The sequence below is a fragment of the Colossoma macropomum genome, unplaced genomic scaffold (genome assembly GCF_904425465.1).
Source record: "Colossoma macropomum unplaced genomic scaffold, Colossoma_macropomum, whole genome shotgun sequence".
NCBI classification, from domain to species: Eukaryota; Metazoa; Chordata; class Actinopteri; order Characiformes; family Serrasalmidae; genus Colossoma; species Colossoma macropomum.
The window spans coordinates 2,154,883-2,176,038 of record NW_023494807.1 but is presented as its reverse complement, the minus strand read 5'-3'; the positions used below and the strand labels follow the sequence as shown (position 1 = coordinate 2,176,038).

The 21,156-nt window shown below is 40.9% G+C and overlaps 1 protein-coding gene across 1 annotated transcript in view; it reads left to right on the top strand.

Annotated features, from left to right (window-relative positions):
- The window catches only part of dlgap1a (discs, large (Drosophila) homolog-associated protein 1a), a 203,941-nt gene that overhangs the window by 127,710 nt on the left and 55,075 nt on the right, over positions 1–21,156 (top strand). Inside the window, exons 3-4 of the mRNA XM_036556772.1 lie at positions 4,178–5,283; positions 15,393–15,604. Coding sequence (XP_036412665.1) covers positions 4,258–5,283; positions 15,393–15,604 — 1,238 coding nt within the window. The 5' untranslated portion in view covers positions 4,178–4,257. The remainder of the gene's footprint in view (positions 1–4,177; positions 5,284–15,392; positions 15,605–21,156) is intronic.

Below are 21,156 nucleotides of genomic sequence, written 5' to 3'. Positions count from 1 at the left end.
TAAGCGTTTGGGAACAGAGGAGACACTGCTGTAGTGAAAGTGAAAGTGAAATGTTTTCTCATTCTTGTTTGATACGTTATACATTTGATGCGTCAAATGTCATCAGTGGATGACAAGTCTGTACTGCAGGCAGGCCAGTTTAGCACTCAGACTCTTTTAATACGGAGCAATGCTGTTGTAATTTATGCAGAATGTGGTTTGACATTGTCTTGCTGAAATAAGCAAGGACTTCCCTGAAAAAGACGTCGTCTGGATGGCAGCATATGTTGCCAAAACATGTAGATTTCATTAAGCATTAATGGTGCCTTCACAGATGTGGACGTCACCCATGCCATGTGCACTAATGGACCCCATACCATTATGAATACTGGCTTTGGAACTGTGCGCTGATAACAAGCTGAGTGGTCTTTAGCCCACTAGAGGACACAGTGTCCATGATTTCCAAAAATAATGAACTTGGGCCCAGAGAAGGCAGCAGCATTTCTGGATCCTGTTTATATTTGGTTTCTTCTTTGCGTTTTAGAGTTTTAACTTGCATTTGTGGATGAGGCGATGAGCTGTTTTCACAGACAGTGGTTTTCAGAAGAGTCCATGTAGTGATTTCCACTACAGAATCATGTCTGGTTTTAATGCGGTGACACCTGAGGGCCCAAAGATCACAGCCAGCAAATTCTGGTTTTTGGCCTAGGAATCTGAAGTGGCCAGTCCATTGTTGAGCAGCTTTAATTTACAAGTGCTCTTCTTGTCTCACTAATGGCTTTTTGACAGCTACACATCCTTTCAAACCCATGTTTACATGCAGCCTCATAATCTATTTATAATCCGACTGATAGCTCAATTTGAATACAATGCGTCCATGTATACACCTCAGTCGAAATAGACTAGCCTCATTCAGGCCATACACTTCGAAATTCACTTTCTATCCATTTGAACGAGGTGGGTAATCCTGTAAATCTACATCCTTAATCAGAAGGCTGAAGTACGCTCTGCGCATGTGCGCTTGCGTTATAGCAAAAGTTTATAACATTCAACATGGCGGGAGCAGAAACTGGTCTGCAGAGGAGACTGTGAACTGTAAAAGACAGCGAAAATTCAGGTAACACACTGCTGCTCGTCTCACTCTTTCCTTATAAAAGTGAATTATGTTATATCGAATCTCCACAGAAGTATGTCCTGAAAATGGATCACTTGTACTTAATGGAAGTTTTGACTGGTTAGTAAATAAATGAAGGGTATATATGTGTGTAAATGTGACATCAGCACAAAAGGGCACCGTCGACCAACACAGTCCACATAATGTAGAGGCATTCCCATTGCGCTACTGCTCTGACCCCTGTGGATCTCTGTGACTCTCATTCTAAGCTTGTCCGTACAAAGGATTTCTGTAAATGAGCCCCATTCTTCCTGTGTGTGTGTGTGTGTGTGTGTGTGTGTGTGTGTGTGTGTGTGTGTGTGTATGTGTGTGTCTGTGTGTGTGTGTATGTGTGTGTGTGTTGAGATCAGAGGCTTTGTGCTCCAAGCCACTGCAGCAATCTGCCATTAGACTGTCACAAGGCCCAATAATAACCTCTCTAATAACAGGGTAGGCTGCTCTCTCTCTCTCTCTCTTTCTCTCTCTCTCTCTCTCTCTCTCTCTCTCTCTCTCTCTCTCTCTCTTTCTATATCTATCTCTACTCCCCCTACCACTCTCCCACCCGTAGCGTGCTCTTCCTAAAGCAGCGGCGCTTCTTCATCTCCGACGTCACGTAATTAGCGCAGCTGAATAAGGAGCGCCTCGCCACCTGCAATTACCCAGATTGGGGCTGACAAAGCGCCGGGGCGAACGAAACGGATGCTGCCGTCTGACTGACAGAGTGCAGTAATGAGGAGCTGAGAGGATGTGAGGAGCACCAAGGGTACAGCCAACCCCAAAAAAAAATCCACTGCCGCCCTGTGGAGGCTCTGGGATGTTACTTGTTTTTTCCTTCCCAGCTAAATTTATCCACAACTGGCAACCTGCCTGCTTTGAAAATAGCAAAATCAATCTTCATTTCACCACGATTACTTATGGAGATTGCAGGGCATGGCGGAGGCGGTATAGGGGGTCTTGGGAGAAGAGTGCAGAGTAAAGGGAGATGTACTCTAGAGTCGGTGTGAAATGAAAAGTGAGATATGAAGAAATCAAGGTGATGCTAAATCTGAGGTGCTGGGAGTGATGATCAGACCTCAGGAATTATGGTAGTTTCTCAGCAGCCTATGTGATGGGACAGATTATCATGAACGTACCCTCGTTTCCATTTCTTTTTCTCGTTGACTAGCTTTCCACCTTGCCATGCTTTGTACCTGAACAATGAACATGTAATATGAGTGCTCACTTGCTCAAGGCACGACCTAATATGATAATAGACAAGCCAGTCACAGATAACTAGTGGACTGCTCTGCTGTCAAGGTAAGCTATACATTAATTAATGTTCAGTAGTACTTACCTTAGTTTCAAGAGATTGCAGTGCACTGAAATTGTTCGCAGTTGGCATGTATAGACAAGGATAACGTGAGCACACAGTGCATCTAACGTATATACATTGCATGGTTAATGGGGTAACGCTTCGTTGTAGAGTTATGCTATGGCCCTTCCTGAAGTCTACAATTTTCCTTCCCTTCGAGGGTTCGAGGGGCTTCTGGTAGAACCTTCCCTCGATCTTTGCAAGAATCACAATGCCCTGAAGGTGTTATGTGGTGATATGCATCACTGATCACTTCCTAAGAAGGTTTCAGTTGTTGTATCACAATGGTTGTGTTTAAGACTGTTCACTTATGATCAGATCACCCAAGATGTATGTTAATGCCAGGTATAAGCAAGGCCTAATTTGATAACAGCCAAACCACAGCTTTCTAGTTGGCCGCTCTGCTTTCAAGGTAAGCTATGCACTAGTTAATGTCTGGTAGCACTTACCTTAGTTTCGAGAGATTACAGTACACTGAAGTATTGTGCAATCGCCCTGCACAGACAAAGAATACAAAGGGCTTCTTGGGTAACTTTTTGCTGCAAGTTGTGTGGAGGAATCGAGATACTGCCCTACCTGAAGTCTACAATTTTGTTGACACCCTCCCTTTGAGGATGGACTGCCACTAGAACCTTCCTTCGACCCTTGTGAGACATGCTTTCCTCCTGAAAGTGGCAGATTCACCTGGGGGCAAATACCATTCTTTTCCAAAATCGGAAAGGAGGGTCAGGCCTCCTCTGTGATGATGTGTACAGAGAAACTCAACAATGGGTAGAGCAAAGCAGCAAGGAGCATTGCCACTCTTGCTGACAGATTTTAGCATTCCTAAAACAGATCAGCGGAGATAAAGAGAGCATTACAAAGAGCAGAGAGATACCATGGAAACCCTGCAGGACAACTCCAGGAGTGGCATGCAGCACTGCATCACATTCTGTTTGTCTCCATTTGAATCTCAATTGCCCCATGCTCCTAGATATAGATCTAGAAGAAATAGAAATCAATTTGGGACAATTTCTTTTTAGGGGGATAGAGGCGTGGATTTTGAGATGGGCGACTCACTGGTCTGCTGTGGCAAAGTACAGGCTGTGCAGAGCTTTTATTAAAGCTGAGATGGACTGAACATGTGATATACAAACCTGGACTGCTATGACATCCCTTTATTGGTTTTTATTTGTACACAACTATGCGAATGGGTACAGAGGGTCTCTCCAGTCAGACACTGTATTAATCAATGTTTGATGTGTTCCCTTCTTGCTCACTGTAGCTTAGCGAGTGATATCTTAAATTATGTGCATTTGCAGCTTGAAAATAAATGTTCTCAACAACAGTAGATGTACACATGTGGTTCTCAGCCTTGGGAATCCATTGTTCCCTCTGCACATTTTTGTGATATCCTTGCCCTACTACATCTGACCCAACTCAAGAAAGTCTTGATAATTACCTGAGAAGTTGAAACAAACTGGGAAAAATAACTAGAAATATGTAGAGTAATATTGGGAACGCTTAGAATACACCAAGCATGTTGCTGTGATAAGAAAACCTCATATCATTTTCAGGATGAATGCGCCAGTAGAAATTCAGAATCTCTTATAATGATATTGTTCTGGGATCTTTCAATATGAGGTTTTCTTGTGACAGCAATGAAATGCCTTGTGGTCATTGTTGTTCATTTTCATTTGTTTTACGTTCTACAGGTTGATCTGGGTGAGTTCAGAGCAGTGTATCGAAGCGTGTGTGGATGACCCCGGCTGTGGCCGGCTGACCCCCTGTCCTGATGATGAAAGGCCTGTCCGGCAGCCGCAGCCATCACCATGTGGTGGCCTGCGAACCCTCTTATGACCCACTAGGTCACCATGGTGACCGCAAGCCCTACCTCATTGGCCAGATTGATGCCCCGCCCCCGCCAGAGCACCCTTACTACTCGGGACGGAGCTCCTACCAGCCAGACTGTGTAGCGGTGCCTTATGGGACGTTTCCACGGCGCCACTACAGCTCCAGCCACGAGCTGAAGGATGAGTGTGCCTTGGTACCCTACACAGGTGGAGGCGCATCCAAAGGTCAGCAGCGGGTACCGGTAAACCTGCTGGAACAGCTGGACCGCCAGCTTCCTGTGTCCCGGGATGGCTACCACACACTTCAGTACAAACGGGCTGCTGCAGCTGCTGCATCGGCCGCTTTGGAGCAGCGCAATGACAGTCCGGGGCGTATCCGGCACTTGGTGCATTCGGTGCAGAAACTCTTCACCAAGTCCCATTCTCTTGAAGGGCCACACCACAGCAAGGGTAGCGTGAATGGTGGGGGTGGAGGTGGGGGCAAGGCTAGTCCAGACGGAGAAGGAGGACCGGCGCCGACACAGAGACAACGGAAACGCAGCAAAAGCCGTGAGCGCTGCAAGTCTGCCGAACCCAAGCAGAGGGCACCACCCTCAGGCTACTGGAGCTCGGATGAACCTGAACGGGACATCTGCCCACTGCGCCATGCCCCGGCACCCCCTGGAGTCATGACCATGGGCCGGCACCCAGACAAGTCGCAGTCACAGTACTTCCTGGACGCATACCAGGAGGGGGCGATGCTGAAAAGCTCACGCAGCAACAACGACGTGGCAAAATGTCAGTCATGCGCCATTGCAGTACCATCGCTGGGAGTGGACGGGACGCAGCTGGTGAAGAAGAGCTCGTGGTCGTCCTCTCTCACGGTGAGCAGGGCGCGCCAGGTCTACCAGAAGGCCGCCATAAATGTAGATAAGGCGCTAGTGAAAGCAGAGGCTTGTCAGCAGGAGCGTTCGTGCCAATTCTTGCAGGTATGCAAATTTTTAAAGAAAAAATAATCCAACACCCCTTTTTCGATTTCCTCCCCTGCACCCCCATGCTTACCTAACCCACCCTCACAATCACCCTCACCACCACCACCACCACCACCAGCCACCACTACTACCACCTCTTCTTCCTCCTCTTTCAACCCTCTTCTGGAGACAGCCTCCAGCTTTGATTTGAGTTCTGCTGAGAAGTAAGTGCAAACCACTAGCCGCCTTACTTTCCGTTTAGATGCCAAGCATCTGTTTTGGATCCATTCAATCTCTTTAGCATTTATTCTAGTATTTTTTGTATTACCAGATTTGTTTATTTATATTATTTTTTTTTATTTTTATCTTGGACTTTTAAAGGGGCTATAACAATAATTCAGCTTTTAGATGTAAGTTTTAACACCTTCACTCTCCAGTCCATGTTTGTAAAATAAGCAGCCCGTTTTTAACTCATCCTGGCTGTGATGTCATGTCATAATAGATTCATCATGGCCTGTTCAGCCTACAGACGATTAGCCTTGCTCAGACTAATGGAGAGATAAGGAGTGTTGTTACTGCAGACAGCTGTAACAAATTTTTGCAAAGGAAGACGTGGGGAACATTATTAAATGTTGTGCTATTCCTGGCTATCAGGAAGCAAACTGAGCATTGCAGCCTTTCAGTGGATCTATACATCTAAGGGGAAAGTTTATGTTATCAGCCTGAACTAACACTGTACATTTCAGTCCAAACTACTCTTTGAACAAGGCAAAATACAGGGCGACCAATGAGAAAGAGCAAACACTTACATATTATTAAGACACAGAGGTTGACAGATGGCCATGTAAAAATGAATTACTGCTGCCTCTGGCACATAAAACCCCATAAACTTTATAAATAGAGTTCTGGAGGGAAAAAAAGAGGAAATATGTGGAATATAGCCCCTTTAAAATCACATCTCCTTTCCAGTATGCTTTTCCCCTGTTCCTCTTATTGTTTATATATTATTATAATGTGTGCGTGCATGTGTGTGAGAAAGAGACTGAGAGTAAGATGGTATGTGTTCATGTGTTTGGGACAATATTGAGTCGATGGTAGACTTGTTTTTCTGATTGAGTGGGGACCCTGGAGAGAGTAAAAAAATGTGATTATAAAATTTTAAATCCTAAACCTTCAGCTTTAGACAGTTAAGCGGTGAATGCTGCGGTGTTTTAGCCGGCGTGTCGGTAAAAGCACTTCAGAAGGCGAGCAGCGCACTGACAGTGGGTTTCATCACACTTTCAATTATTCAAATCAGCAGCAGAGCTGAGCTCCGATTCAAGCCTCATACACCTCACACAGGCAGAGACTACCTGGACACGCACTGTTTATAAGGAGCCCTTTTCTGGTTTTCTGGAGGAGTTATTACTGTAAGCTTTGACACACTTTTAGCAGACACAAGAGAGTGTAGTAATACATACAGGAGCAGATATATTCAATTCAGCTCAGTCTTATTTACATAGCTATTTCGAAAGCAGATAATGGCCCTTATTCTTCTGTTACATACGGTATCGTTCCTTTACTTAGTGTCCGGTCAATTGGCCATTTCTTACAAGTTATTCTTATTTTCAGGAGATATTTCTGAGGAGATTGGGTATAACATGATTCACTTGCATAAAGAAGGGGAAAGTTAAAGGAAATTAATAAAAAAAAAACAAGAGTTTCCAAAACCAGAGCTCACAAATGGGACTCCTAACAACTGCGCAAGACCTGGTAAACCACCAAAACCAACCATTAGATAAACAGGACACTCTTTATAGTAGTTTGGGTGTTATATAGAACCATTTTCAACAAGGTTCTATATATGACTATCTGCACATTCTCCATTACTCTGAAGAACCCTTTCACAAAGCAAAGACCCCCTTAATCATGCAGTGGGTTTGTTGAGTGTTCATGGTTCCATATAGAACCATTTTCTTTACTAAAGAACCCTTGAAGATCAATTCTTTTAAAACGTACTTAAAACTTTGCAGAGGAGAAAATCAATCAATCCGATTTAAAAAATTGCAGATGTTTCTATCCTTCCTTTCATTGTGAGTAGACAACAGTGCTGTTATTCAGAAAAGGAAATTATAAAATTTAAGAAAATTTGCAAATGCTGGTGTTCTCAGAACAACAGGTTGTTCTTCCAAGACACCAGACCTCAACATCACTGAAAGTCTTTGGGATTACCTGGACAGTTAAAGGCAGAAATGCAACCAACTTCTAAGTGTCAAACATGATTTGCAGATTTTATTGAAAAACTAAAAGCAGTTTACCAAAAAAAAAAAAAATAGAAGCTGCAATGAAGTGAAAAAGTGAACTCTCTAAATACTGAAAAAATGAAATTTTATCAAGTTCAGAAGGCCTCTTTGTCAAAAATGGGTCATACAATTGTCATTTTGACTGGAAAAGAAATAAAAGAAGGGTTTATATACGGTTTAGAACAGTAAAAATCACTAAAAGTGATCATTAACAATCTTTAGTGATAAGCTTTTATTGGCTCACTATTAAAACATTTGCATAAATTAGGCTGTGCTTTGTGTAGAAAACATATAATTATATGTACATAAGGGCAAACTGGCGCATGTCCTTTGCAAATGATATGTAAATATGGCACCAGTTTGTCTGTCAGGGTGGTTAAGGCTGCACTCGTTTTCTGCTCAGCTTTAATGAATAAGAGTCAATGTCACAAAGCAGCTTTCCAGAAATTGGCAGTGTCAGATAGCAGAACAGGCTAATAATGCCTAGGCTGTAACAAGTACCTGTGGTCATGAATGCAGTGTCTTAGGACTAGTGGATAATGTACAAAAGCCATATATGAGATGATAATATTATTAATATTAATAATAGGGTAATTAATAATTAATAATAGGGTAATAAATATCTTCCAAAGGGTCAGAACACACATAACTGATCTGCATTAAATCCTGAACATACCAGGCTTATTATTCAGTAACTACAGGGACTTCAATGCAAACTAATGGAGCTTTTTAGGTTATAGAAGTAAGTAATACTTTGGGCCCACTGGTGGGCCCATGGCTTGTTAAGGGGTTAATTATCAGCTATTTGGAACATTTTTGGGGGCAATTAATACACAGTAAACATACGCCAAGCCAAACCCTCTTACTCCAATGATTCATTTACCTTTCTTTTTAAAACGTTCCAATTTCTTTTAATGAGATGTCAAGGAAGCCTCAGTGTAACATCAAGTATCCCAGAAGCATACTACATAATTTCTTTATCCTTTTCGTCCGTTGTTTGACTACTCTGACAAATGGCCCAGTCGGAAGCACCAAGACGACGAACAGAGAGCAGTTGAGTGTGAATTGTTTTTTTTGTTTTTTTGCACATGGGCCCTCAGTCACACACTCGTTTGAGGCTAAACTGGGCAGAGAGAATCTCTCCCATGTTCTTTCTCACACACGCTTTGTCAATACAAGGAGTAATTGCTGTCTCTCTTTTTTTTTTCCTTTTCCTGTGCTAAATTCAGAGGCTGGTTGCCATAGGAACTGTGAGTGACAGGGCTTTTGCTGAGCAATTCCGGATGTGAAAAAATTGTGGGATGGCACTTCGATATTGAGCGAGTGGTTGATCCCACTCAGACGCTGAATGATCCTGCTGCCAAATTAGCCATAGTGGTGTTTTGAAAGAGCGTATATAGACTTCTAAAACTTTTTCAAGGCTTCATTTGAGTTTGTTCTACAGTTAACGGTATATAAAACCACATACATTTTGTAAGTGGAGAAGAAAAAAAATAAATGAGAATTATTTAGAACAGAAAATGTAGAATCTTTTTCAATAGTTGTCCCAAGTTCCTTCTAGTATACGTGTTGTTAGAGCATGTATGTGTGTTTGCAAGAAATTTTATTTTATGAGACTTTGTTTGAGATTTGAGTGCTCGCATACTGGTGTTCATGTGATAAAGAAATCTTAAAGGTGCATTCTGGCCTAAAACTACCGTTTAATATGTAATTTATTACATTCTATAGTATATAGTATTTTCTAATTTAGCATTGCACCCCTCAGCTTTTGTCTCACTACAATACCCAGCATGCATTACTCAAATGCAAAACTATCCCTTGGGAATCCCTACAGCACCCTGACCTCTAGTCGCTGATCTAGAGGCTAATGCTGCCAGCTGTTTTTAGTGATATTTCTCTGTTAAACAAATAATTTAGCCGAAATATTTTCAAACAGCCAATCCCCAAACACTTGTATCCATATCTAACTTTCAAAGGAATAAAGAATACCTACTACGCCTATCCTTCAAACTTGTCAATGCTCGCTCCTCTGCTGGTGTCAGCATGTGCGGCATATTGTCAAGCATATAACAACAAAACTTATTAATTGCAAAATTGCAAAGGTTTTTATTAATAAGTAGGTCTACTTTATCAATACAAAATATAGGGTTCCTTATGACTGTATACATACAGCCATATTCTTGCTATGCCACAGTTAATAAAGATTTAAAGAATATTTTCCATAGATATACAGCTCTATTTAATCAATAAGCCTGATGCAATACACAGTAGAAGAATGTCACTGTATATTGCGATTATTTCATGCACTTCTTAATTTTTTTTTGTTGTATAATAATGACCATATGATAATACCTTCGCTTTATAAGTACTTTTTGGTCACCAAATTACCACCACAAGTCTTATTTAGCACCAAGCTAGTGCCCCTTTTCCCATGCTGGGGCTGAACCTCAAACAGCTCCCTGCTCCCTACATAGTACAAATACTGGCTCCTGCACCCCAACAGTGCATAACATATAGCCATTTGGGATTCATCTACATCCATACTCAACATATAGTGCACTACCTGGCTGTAGAAGCTAGAATTTCAAAACTTCCAGAGTGCACTATTTAGGCAATATGGAGCTGTTTGCGATTCAGCCTGGGTTTGATGATACTTAAGGTAGATCAGACTGAAAAATTGCCAGTTGAAGCATGTAAGCTATTCAAGTGAAATTCTTTAGTCTTTTATATTGCCATTTTACAGTGAATCATACCGTAAGTACTTTAATTCAAGTCTGTAATATTAATAAAGGAGTTGTTCAGCATGTTTGCTATCCTGTAGCCTGTTAACTAGCTGACCAGCCTGGTTCTAGTTAAGAAAATAAGTTGTCAGCTCCTCAGTTTAAACAAAAACAGGCTCTTACTTCATCAGCACACTTGGTGATCCCTGCCAGCAGCATTAATAGCCGTGGCGCAGCGATACAGAATTCAAGTGTTGTGAGTCGGTCATAGATGTGCTTATATAAAAGTATTTTGCATCAGCTTCAACCGTGGCTCAGCCAATCAGATTTTAGGACTGTAACTTTTTTATCGTTTCTGAATTCCAGCACAGTGCCTAAGAACTTTAAAGCCATGCTTCCACCTTCAAGATGCCTCATCAGAAGGCCTTTAAACCTGAGAACTCTCACTGTAGATCCTCCATATGATGCAAGTACACAGATGTAGTAATGGAAAATGCTTCATTTTGGCTGGAGTGTCCTTTAAAACCAGTTTTGTGAGACTGCAGACTGAAGGAAGCCTAAAAGCCTCACTAGCATTCTTGAGAAAACAGAAGCTATTTTGCTGAGATGCTAGTCAGTTAAAGCTAGCTGTAATTCTTCTTGAAAACAGGGGGGGAGAGGGCAAAAAAGAGAGCTTCAGGGGAACTAGTAATGAGAGGAAAGAGAAGCTGCGATGCTGGAAAGAGTCTTTCATCCCCTAAACGAGGCAAACAATCCGAGATTGTGTTAGCTGGCAGCTTTAGCTGCTGCTCAGGGCTTTCTGTTCACTCTGCTGAGGATTTTAGAGCAGCTTGGTGCCTGCCGCTGTTGCTCTGAGGGAAAACTCCTTGTGTGTTTGCCGTAGTGGAGTGGAGCGTGTGTCTGTGCGTGTGAGTCTGCGTGTGTATGTGCTTGTGTGAGTGTGTAATTTCGTGGATGTGTGCGCTAAGTCTGCGAATATATGTGTGTGTGTGGGCACGGGCACATAGCCGGTGTTACTGCTGTCATCCTGCCTCCACTGACTGCCTTTTATACTCGTGCTGACGTCAGGGCCGGTCCGTTTCCCCGGTAACGGCAGCTCTGCGGTGATTCACACAGCGGCGGAGAAATTCTTTAACGTGGGATTTTTTTTCCTCGCTCCGCGCCATGTGAGAAATTCTCGTCCTAAAAGAGCAGCCATGCTGTGTGCTACACGATGCACCAATGCCACCCGTGCAAACAGACACTTGGACTGGGCGCTAAGAGCGAGAGCTGTGAGTAACTTACAAGGACGTAACGTAACCGTGCCTAGTCGTTTCCTCTCGATTTTCATGTGGCGTTTGAGTCGGAGAGTTTCTGAACTCTTGTAGATGCAGGCTGGTTGCGCGCGAAGCGTCTCGGACTAGGAGCAGTGCAGGAGAAACTGATTTAGGAGCAGTTTAATCAGCTGCCTCACAGGGCTGCAGCTAACGGATACGTCTACAATCCATTTATCTGTCGACAGGCGTCCGATTAATCGACTAATCGAGTCATGCCTTCTGCCGTTTTCTCCCACTGCGCCCTGTCGCTGCGCCGCCTTGATTCAAAGTTCCGTCTGTGTCCGTCTATGCGGGTGTGATAAGGCTGCAGGCAGCGCTCGCAAGCCCCGCCAGAGTTTCCAGTGAGGAGAACTACCTTCTGATTACTGGTCAGACGCTAGAGGGCGCTCCCAGGAGAGTCTGAATTGAATCGGTTCATATGAGCGTTTGAGCAGTGTCGTAATCTGTAAATGTGTTTATACAGAGAAATGCACTCGTTTTCTCAACACATCAGCATAAATATTTTAACACGACTGTTATATTTTCCAACGCTTTCAACTCTAGTTATAAGGGTTTTATAAAGTGCCATAAGTAAAGTCATGACATAACTGAGCGCAAATTACTTTCCTCAGCTGATGGGCTGATGAGCTCACCAGCCAGTCAGCGCTCAGCAGCAGTAATGCTGACATCCGACTGCACAAAGCCTGTAGAAAAATGGAAAAATACTGGTAAGTTTTTATTGATTTTTTTTTTTTAAAGTATAATACATTCCTCTCTCTGCCAAAATTAAAGAAAATTTGTAGGTATTTAGCTCCACCTCCTCCCCATTCAATGAGGATAAAGTCCTTATAGCAAAGTCTGTTCACTTGGCAGCCATTTTTGTAACGCTGCCAGGCAGTTATTTCCAGTTATTACAAGATCAGGCTCCTATTTCTTTGAATGAGCAGACCAAAATACTCAAAACTGAAGGTCAGATTACCGTTTTAATAACACAATTTAAATTGCTGGTAAAATCTGACGAACATCTCATAAATGAATAGCGTTTGGCTCAATAACGCACAAATAAGGTGATTTTTTGGGTTGTTCAGACTATTGCACTGCACAGATCTCGACAAGAAGTGGGGGCTTGATTTTTTTCTGTCTGTTTTCGATTTAAACTTGAACCGGCTCTGGCCTCACTTTCACATAACTGTGCCTCTCACATTCTCATTGACACAAAAGAGATGTGCAAAAGAGAGACCACAGATATTGAAAGATCGGGAATGATTACAACAATATCTATGCCTCACATTGTTTCTGAACTACGGCTGTTCGATTCTGTTAAATTTTGGAGTCGACTCCTATTCTCATTCCAAATGATGGGAATTTATGGGGTCCAGGAGTCAATTCCACACAGTATTCTCAAAGCTCAATTCCAAAAACACTCCAAATTTGCTAGCTAGATAGCTAACAGATTCACGACATTAGGTTCATCTAGGTAGCTGGCTTGGTTACTTGGTGTAGGACTATTTTGAAACAACCTTTGAAGCTCAACTGTCATAGGTAGCTAGCTAGCAAGGCAATTCGCAGAGCCAACACTTTAAAAACTCCTCTTTAAAAGCACTGATCAGAATAGGTAGTATTCGCAAAACTTGGAAGAAGCATTCAACGGCCAAATTATTGACATTCACTCAGCATAACGCGAAAGAGCCGTCAATGACTGCCGAATCAAGATGTCAAGAAAAGAAGTCTCATCAGTTTGATCAGATGTGTTGATCCATTCAAACGCGATACATTATCTTTGAATCCTGATTATGCTTTATTGCCTCCACTAACCTGTCCAGATATCTATAATACTGCATCAACCTATTCATCGCAGGACACAAATCACTAAAATCGTTTATTTAATCTATGGAACGGTCAATGATATTCTGTCTTTACCATCAACTACACTGTCAAACGTTATCCTGATCGCAAAAGCGGGTAGTTTGTTGCTGTTGCTAGTAACGGTGTGCAAAACGGTGAATCTACGAGTGTTGCTGTCATGCCACATTGATTGGTGGTATGTCAACAATATGGCGGCGATGACGAGTGTAACGTAAGTCAAATACTATCTATTGGCCTATTAGGATAGTTCTGTGGGTCTGTTTGATTGCAAAATAGATCAAAAAAGTCACGAACAGTAAATAATAATTAGGTAATTATTCAACATTAAATTACATTTGGGTGACGTTGTTTCTGTTTGTGCTTGTGTTTTTGTGGCTAACAGCTAGCTGGCTAACTAGCTTTAGCATTGAGCTAAGGCCGAATCTAAGATGGCTCCGTACTGTATGTAGTGCACAGTGTGAGTTATGAAAGTACCTGCATTAAAGGTATGGAATTGTGCGTGTGGCTGAATCCAAAATACTTACATGTTAGCGTCAATGTTAGTCAGCTAGCGAACTGTTAGGCAGGAAAGTTTTATTTTAAGAATGAATTTATTGAGTGTTATTATCTTGCAGAGAACCAGGAAAGTGATTTTCACATCTCTGCATGCAGTTCACTACTGTGTAAATAATTCTATCATTTATTTCAGTGCTTTTTTTTAAAATAATTCTGAATCATACCAAAATTGTCACATACAGTATGAGCAGGTCATAGTAAAATTTGAAATTTCATGATGCATTGAGTCATATGCGAAAGAATCATAATTGACTCTGATCATTGTGAAGTTGTCAATTATACAGTGTGATTCAAAAAGATTCATCCGATTTTTAAAATGATTTATTTCACTTGTAAATCATTACAGATCAATGCAGTAAACTGTAAATGGTTCAAATGAGCGTAAAGTTTATTATGTAATTTTACAAGGGCTCAATATGAACCTCCTCCAGCTGTACAGACAACATCAACACCATAGTCAGATTCATCCCACACTCGATTGAGCATGTCGGGTGTCGCTGCACTCACGGCTCTTTCAATGCAATTTCGGAGATCATCCAGTGTTGTGGAACCAGCGACGAACGCTCTGAGCTGTTGGAGCTTCACTGCCGACAAAAATCACGTTGCATAGTCATGACGGATTCATTGAATTGGAGAACGCAGGACGCTTTCTGCTCAGTGGTCGCCGTCTCCTCTCAGACTGAAGGCCATCTTCCGGTGGCAGTCAGAAACTCTATGACCCCCTCTTTCAGTTGGTATGTGATTGGTTCCTCACGGTTGTAAAAATATGGTGCTTTGAAATCGGACGAATCTTTTTGAATCATGCTGTAGGTATGAAGGGCCCAGTTTGCTTTACTTTGGGCATCGTTTTTTTCAGGCCTTAAGCATCAGTTTTCAGGCTGTACAACGTATGTTCTGTTATAATTGAATCGAGTTAAATCGTAGTTTTAAAATTTGAGATTTCTTGACGCACAGAATTGTTATTGAATTGAGTTTAGGTTACCATGGACTGAAGAATATATGGTTCCTATCACTAATCCGAATCAAGGTGGGTTCTCATGATGCATTGAATCATTGTGTGGAGAACTGTAATTGAATCAGCTCATTGTGGGGCAGAAATTTACACCCCTATTACCACATGGATTATCTGTATGAAGGGCCTGGTCTGGGTTAGTTGAGTGAGAATCTGCTGATGAGCTTAATCCCTGAGAGAGTGGAGCTGAGACAGATGCAGTGATACCCAGGGAGGCATCGTTAGCCTAATCATGCGAGCTCACACCGGCAGCCTCGTTAATTACCTCTGCCCACTGAACGCAGGGAGCCACGTATGAGGTGTGTGTATGTGTGTGTTTGTGTGTGAGGTTGGTGTGGATGGCCACGTGCAGTCCTTAGCGGAGATGTGTGATGCTGTGTCACCTTTGACCCCGCAGGTGCCTCAGGATGAGTGGGGGGGCTTCCCTTTGGGTAAGGATGAGGACATCCCGTGCCGGCGCATGCGCAGCGGGAGCTACGTCAAGGCCATGGCGGAAGACGACAGCGGCGACTCGGACGGAAGTCCCAAACCCTCGCCCAAGATGCAGGCGCGACGGGCCAGCTACCTCAAAGCCACCCAGCCGTCCCTGACCGAGATGACCACCCTGAAGTAAGTGCGCTTCACTTCTTGAGACTGAATGTTCTTGTATTGAACATGAGCAGCTTGATATTTCAGAATCAGTTTAATGTGCATAGTATTGTTCTTAAAAATGAAGGTTTCTGAACAGTTCTTGGCTTGAATGTGTGGTTCTATTAAAGATATTTTTCATTTGTATAGTTTTTAAAAAGGTTCTTTACACTTGCGCATCTCATTTAAGGAACCATTCTCTGAAAGGTTCTTTTAGAAATAAAAAGAGGGTCTTTTATGGCCTCATTTCACCTCTCACAAAGGGAAGGAGAAACTTCACCCACTAGTGCACTGGGGCATCAAAGCAAAAGTCATGGAAGATAATGGATTATTTTTGTTTTGTTTTAAATGATGGTATTATGAATCATGCTTGATATGACCGAAGATGTAAAAAAGGTCAGTTTTGACTGGAATTTGTCTTGGTACTTTGTAACATATTAAACCAGACATGTATGCAAGAGTTACGAATATTAAAGAATAATTATGACATATTTGCAAATAATGTCTTTACAAAGTGAAACATTTATGCAACTAGTTGCATGTAGTGAGTTGCCTGCAACATAATTTCTGTGCAACATGACAGTTACACAAAGCAATTGAAAAGCAATGTTGCATGCAAGACATTGTTGTTCCACTAGATAGCTAATCTAGCTGTTCGCATTTTGGATAGATCATATTTTTTTCTATATCTGTATATCAGTAATGTATCTATCTATCAAAAGCCTTTTAATGTTTTTAAGTTTTTCTGTTGTGTTCATATTAGGCTTTTGAAAAATGAAAATTTATTTACAGTTATAACCAACTTGATGTCTCACTCATGAAATTATTTTCATTATTTGAATCCCAAATGAATCTGCACTTCTAATCTGCAAAACTATTAACCTTGAATCAATCAGGGTGACAGGTGGGATCTCTTTTTCAACCACCTGTTTTGGTTTGAAAGTATGTTGTTTGATCTGATCACATGATGTGTTATCAGTGTTTTGATTGGCTGTTTAATGAGAGTGTCAAGTGAGTTGCGGGATGCTTTCCATAATACAACTCAAGTGCATTTTAATTTAGTATAGTATATTTAATACTGTTTTTCACTAAATATAATTGAAAATAGATAGAAAATCACACCACTTATTTTAGAGAAGTCCCTTATAAGTAAAACCTAACCAGTTAGGATAATCATTTAGGTACATTAATTGATTAATAACTTAACCTTACTAACTTTGCACTGAATAAATGAACCAAAAACAGACTTGAGTTTGTTTTTTACTTGAATATGGCTGCTATTCTATGTCAGAAGAACACAAATAACTATTTTTTAATTCTTTCTCAATAAAAAAATGTTTTTGTTTTTTTTTTATGTTTTTTTTTCTGTTCAAAACATTTAGAGAAAATAATATGCACAATGATATCAGAATCATATCAGTATGGGCACTGCTTAAAATAAATGATCAGCATCAGGTAGGTGTTTAGATTTAACCAATATTTCAAACTGATATTTTGTGATGTATTTATTGCCCTTGTTTATGCTGGGCTACTGTAATAAATCAACTGTATTAAATTCATTTTACTGCATTTATAACCCTACAGAAATAAGTTGTATTCCTCTCTAATGCTAATGCAGGTACATCTAGATTTCCAAAATGCTTTGCCATCATCATCGGCTGATATGTACATTAAAACATGTCAAATGTCTACATTGGCCTATATTACATATATCGGTGCATCCCTAATAATAATAGTATTGACCGATGAGCCACATTTTAATTTTACTAGTTTTCACTTGACCTGTTTTTGATTACACACTTCATTTTTGGTTCTGGTTTTGCTCCCTGGACTGCTAATCACTGCTCTGTGTCATGTAAAGCATACAGAGGCCGTGTATCCTTTTATATACTCTAAGCCAAGAGGTTCTCAGCTCCTGGAGACCCACTGCCCTACATGGTCTATTCTTTGCCACAGCGCACCTGATCCAACTCAAGAAGGGCTTGATAATTAGCTGATGAGCTGGATCAGGTATGGATTTTCCTGTGCTGTGTACAGGATAGCATGCCACTAATTGGATTCTTGCCTCTTTGAAGCAGCATAAAAACCCAAGCTGTGTTTTATTCTGGCAATTGCCCTAAAACATTTTTTCCAGGGTGCAGAATAAATGGTTTGTTAATCGTTATTGCAATTGGCCTCTGCAATATTGATATCACAGTAGGCCGCAAATGAGCAAATTAGCAATTTAAGAAATCACTTTTTTTTTTTTTTTGCAAATTCATACATTCACATGATCTAATATGTGAAATAGAAAATGCATTACTGGAAAGCTAAACACTGCTCATGCTAACCAGTGCTTAAAGAGAAAGAAATTTGAGAGGGATTATGCAAATGAATCAGGCTGAAGTTGCCATTCAGTACTAGAAATGTTAGCAATTTTGAGTGAAGTATTCCTTTAAGCCAAGTGGAGAGCAAATGTATGCAAATATAAGGTTCTTACCTGCAAACTAATCCATGTTAAGACAAGTCAGAGTTACTGGTATTTGTCAGTGTTGTATGGTTGGCTGCCATATATTACCTGTTGCAGTGTTTATTGTCTTTTTGCCCTCATATACACATTTTTGTGTGACTTGCTTTAGGTGACTCCTTACTCTATGAAAGTCAGCCATACAAAGCTTTGGTTTAGCCTTTTGATTTTGCTGCTGTGAAATGTAAATGAATAATTAGCTTGATGCTACATTGCTAATAATTCATGAAGCTTGGAATGTGTCAATATTATGCAAATAAGATTAACTGGCCTCCACAAGATTTCATTCATTGCTATTGGGAGGGCAGGGGGATAGTAATCCTTTAAGACAGTGCGCTTCACTTTCTGACCCTGCTTTGCCCTGGGCCTTGGCGTCCTGTTTATATAGGTCACACAGGTTTATCTTTCTGCCGAGTAATTAGCCTAGTAGCTAATGCAGTCCCACGCTATGCTAATCACCCAACTGCAGCTGCATCAGTGAAAGAAAAAATGATATTTCTTGATCATGTATTTGTTTATTTTTTGTTTCTGAGTAATGTGCAGTGTAATGATCTCCCATAGACGTTCACAAGATATATATGTTTGCTGAATTGTTTTTAGAACTACTACTTCAATGCTAATGCAGCAACACAGCGTTCTCTAGAATTTGTGCTGTTATTTCCATCTCATGGTAAGACCTGGTAAAGAACTGTAGTAATATTTCCCGTTATAACATTCTGTAAGTCATTATTATCCACTTTCCTCCCTCTCAGGCAGAGAAACATACAGAAGTGAGGCGAATAGCTATGGCTAGAATACTAGCTTGCAAGCTAATGAGTAAATAGCATGTTTAAGCTAAGAATCGTCGCTCAACACACTGAAATACTGATTCGTATTTCTTACAACAGCCAAAGTCGTGATGTTGAACCTTTTTTTTAATGTTTCTGGTTATGCTAGGCCTGAAACTTGGTGCAGGTCAATGCCATAAGCCTATGAGAGGTAATGTAATAGTAGAATATTAGTTTAGGGAGTAGATGTAACTTCAGTGTAGCACACAAGTGTCTGTTTACTGACATAACAGGATTGGCAGTTCGGGTTCTCCAATGATGTTACATTAGTGCTAGCTGGAAAACACAGTGGCTGTCTTCATGTGAATCAGAGGATGCACGCCTCACTCTGACTTGACTCACGTGATGGTTGTTGTCATGGTAACGTGTACACTAAGTGGTACTCTACGCACGGCGTAATTTCGGATCAGAGTACTTGTACTGAGCATGTAAACAGACATTTTCCATCGGATTGTTGAGTAAAGTGAGCATAAACACCTCAGTCTTAATCTGTAATCCGAATGTATTCAATCGGATGGTCCACTATAGTCCTCTATAGATTATCTACAGATGCTCAAATTGTTAACAAACTATCTGTTGAAACTCTTGATTCTAAACAGTGGTGGGGTTAGGATTTGGACCAGGTTAGGGCTAGGACCAGGGTGAGGATTGGGTGTAGATTTTGGGTTGAGATTAAGGTTAGGGTTAGGATTAGATCATATTTAGAGTTAAAGAAAATGAAGGTCAATTTAGTAGCTATTTGGTTGAATATATCTTGAAAGTAAATAAGGTATCTACAAAGCATCTAAAGTGGACTATCCAAATAATGTGTTAACCAATCAGATTGGCAAAAAGCTTTGCATGTAAACATAGCCATTTGGTTACACCAGTGCTTTCCTACACAGCCCTGTATCATTTTGAGCCAAGTTTTTTTTCTAGCAACTCCTACAGATATTAAAGTATCAAAATTAGTCAGAATCCATAGTAGCATCGTGTGATGGGGAGACCTAGACCAGACCTCACAGCGACTGAACTGAGGAGAAAATGAGGTAAAATATATATTGTGAGGACAAAAATGTTGTTTTAACTAGCAGGTATTATAGAATCCATACTGCATTTGAAAACCTCTAATCTGTATATAAATGTTCTTTTTCTAGTTTATTTAAAATCTGGAGAAAACGTACGCAGAACTGTGGGAAATACTGCGTTTCTCCTGTGACGCTACTATGATATGACGACCGTTAGACTGTTTCTGTCGAATACAGAGGCTTTAGGCGTGCCTCCCTCAGCCTGTATATCAGTTCCACAGAGTCTCCACAGAAACGCAGCCAGCCAGGAGCGCATACACTCTTTTAATTAAGAGAGCGCAGCAAGTTCTGTATGAGTAATTACTCTTAATTAGCCATTTTTCTCCATGGGACTCCTTCGAAAGTGCTGTATTGACATCATAAAATACATTTTCCATGTTTGACTCTGGGGTTGCAGGTAAAGAGCTTTCTGAATTCTCCCTAGTATCGATGGATGTAAAATTGATTTTTTTATGACTCGCTGCAGTTATATTTAGGACCGGTAATGTGTGAACCGTACGAACAGATCCCGTTTTAATGAGTGCACTGCACTGAAACACACGCTGTTATGGGGGTGGTGTCCAGACCTGTGGCTTAGTCAATTTGGGGTTGCCATGGTGACAGACATGCGCAGTAGGCAGTCCTTTGAGACCGGTTTGCTTGGGCTAAGGTCAGTAAATCACATATATAACTTGTTTTCATTAAAAAAAAAAAGAACTCCTCAGTGTTGCAGCATAGGTCAGTTAAACTGTTGTTCCCTGTTATATGGAATTAGTCACCAAGTCTGCAGGTATTTTCTCTTTGTTTACACAGCATTAAATCATACATTGCCATTTATGTGCTGCAAATAGAAACACCTCACTGCTCAAGCTTGACAGATGTATCAGATAACAGTCTTCAGCCCTTTAGGAATTCACAGTTTGGGCCTGGATATTTGCAGATGTGCCGATTTTCAGTACTATTTTAGTATTATGGACCCAAACAAATGATTATTTATTTACTTATTTAATTCATTTTAGTTTAACCCCTTGAAATTCCAAGTTTATTACATACTAAGGCTTATTATTCAGTAACATGGACTACAATGCAAACTGGTTCAGTTATTCTTAGGTTTTAGAAGTGTGTAACAAAACTTTATTTACTTACTTACTCATT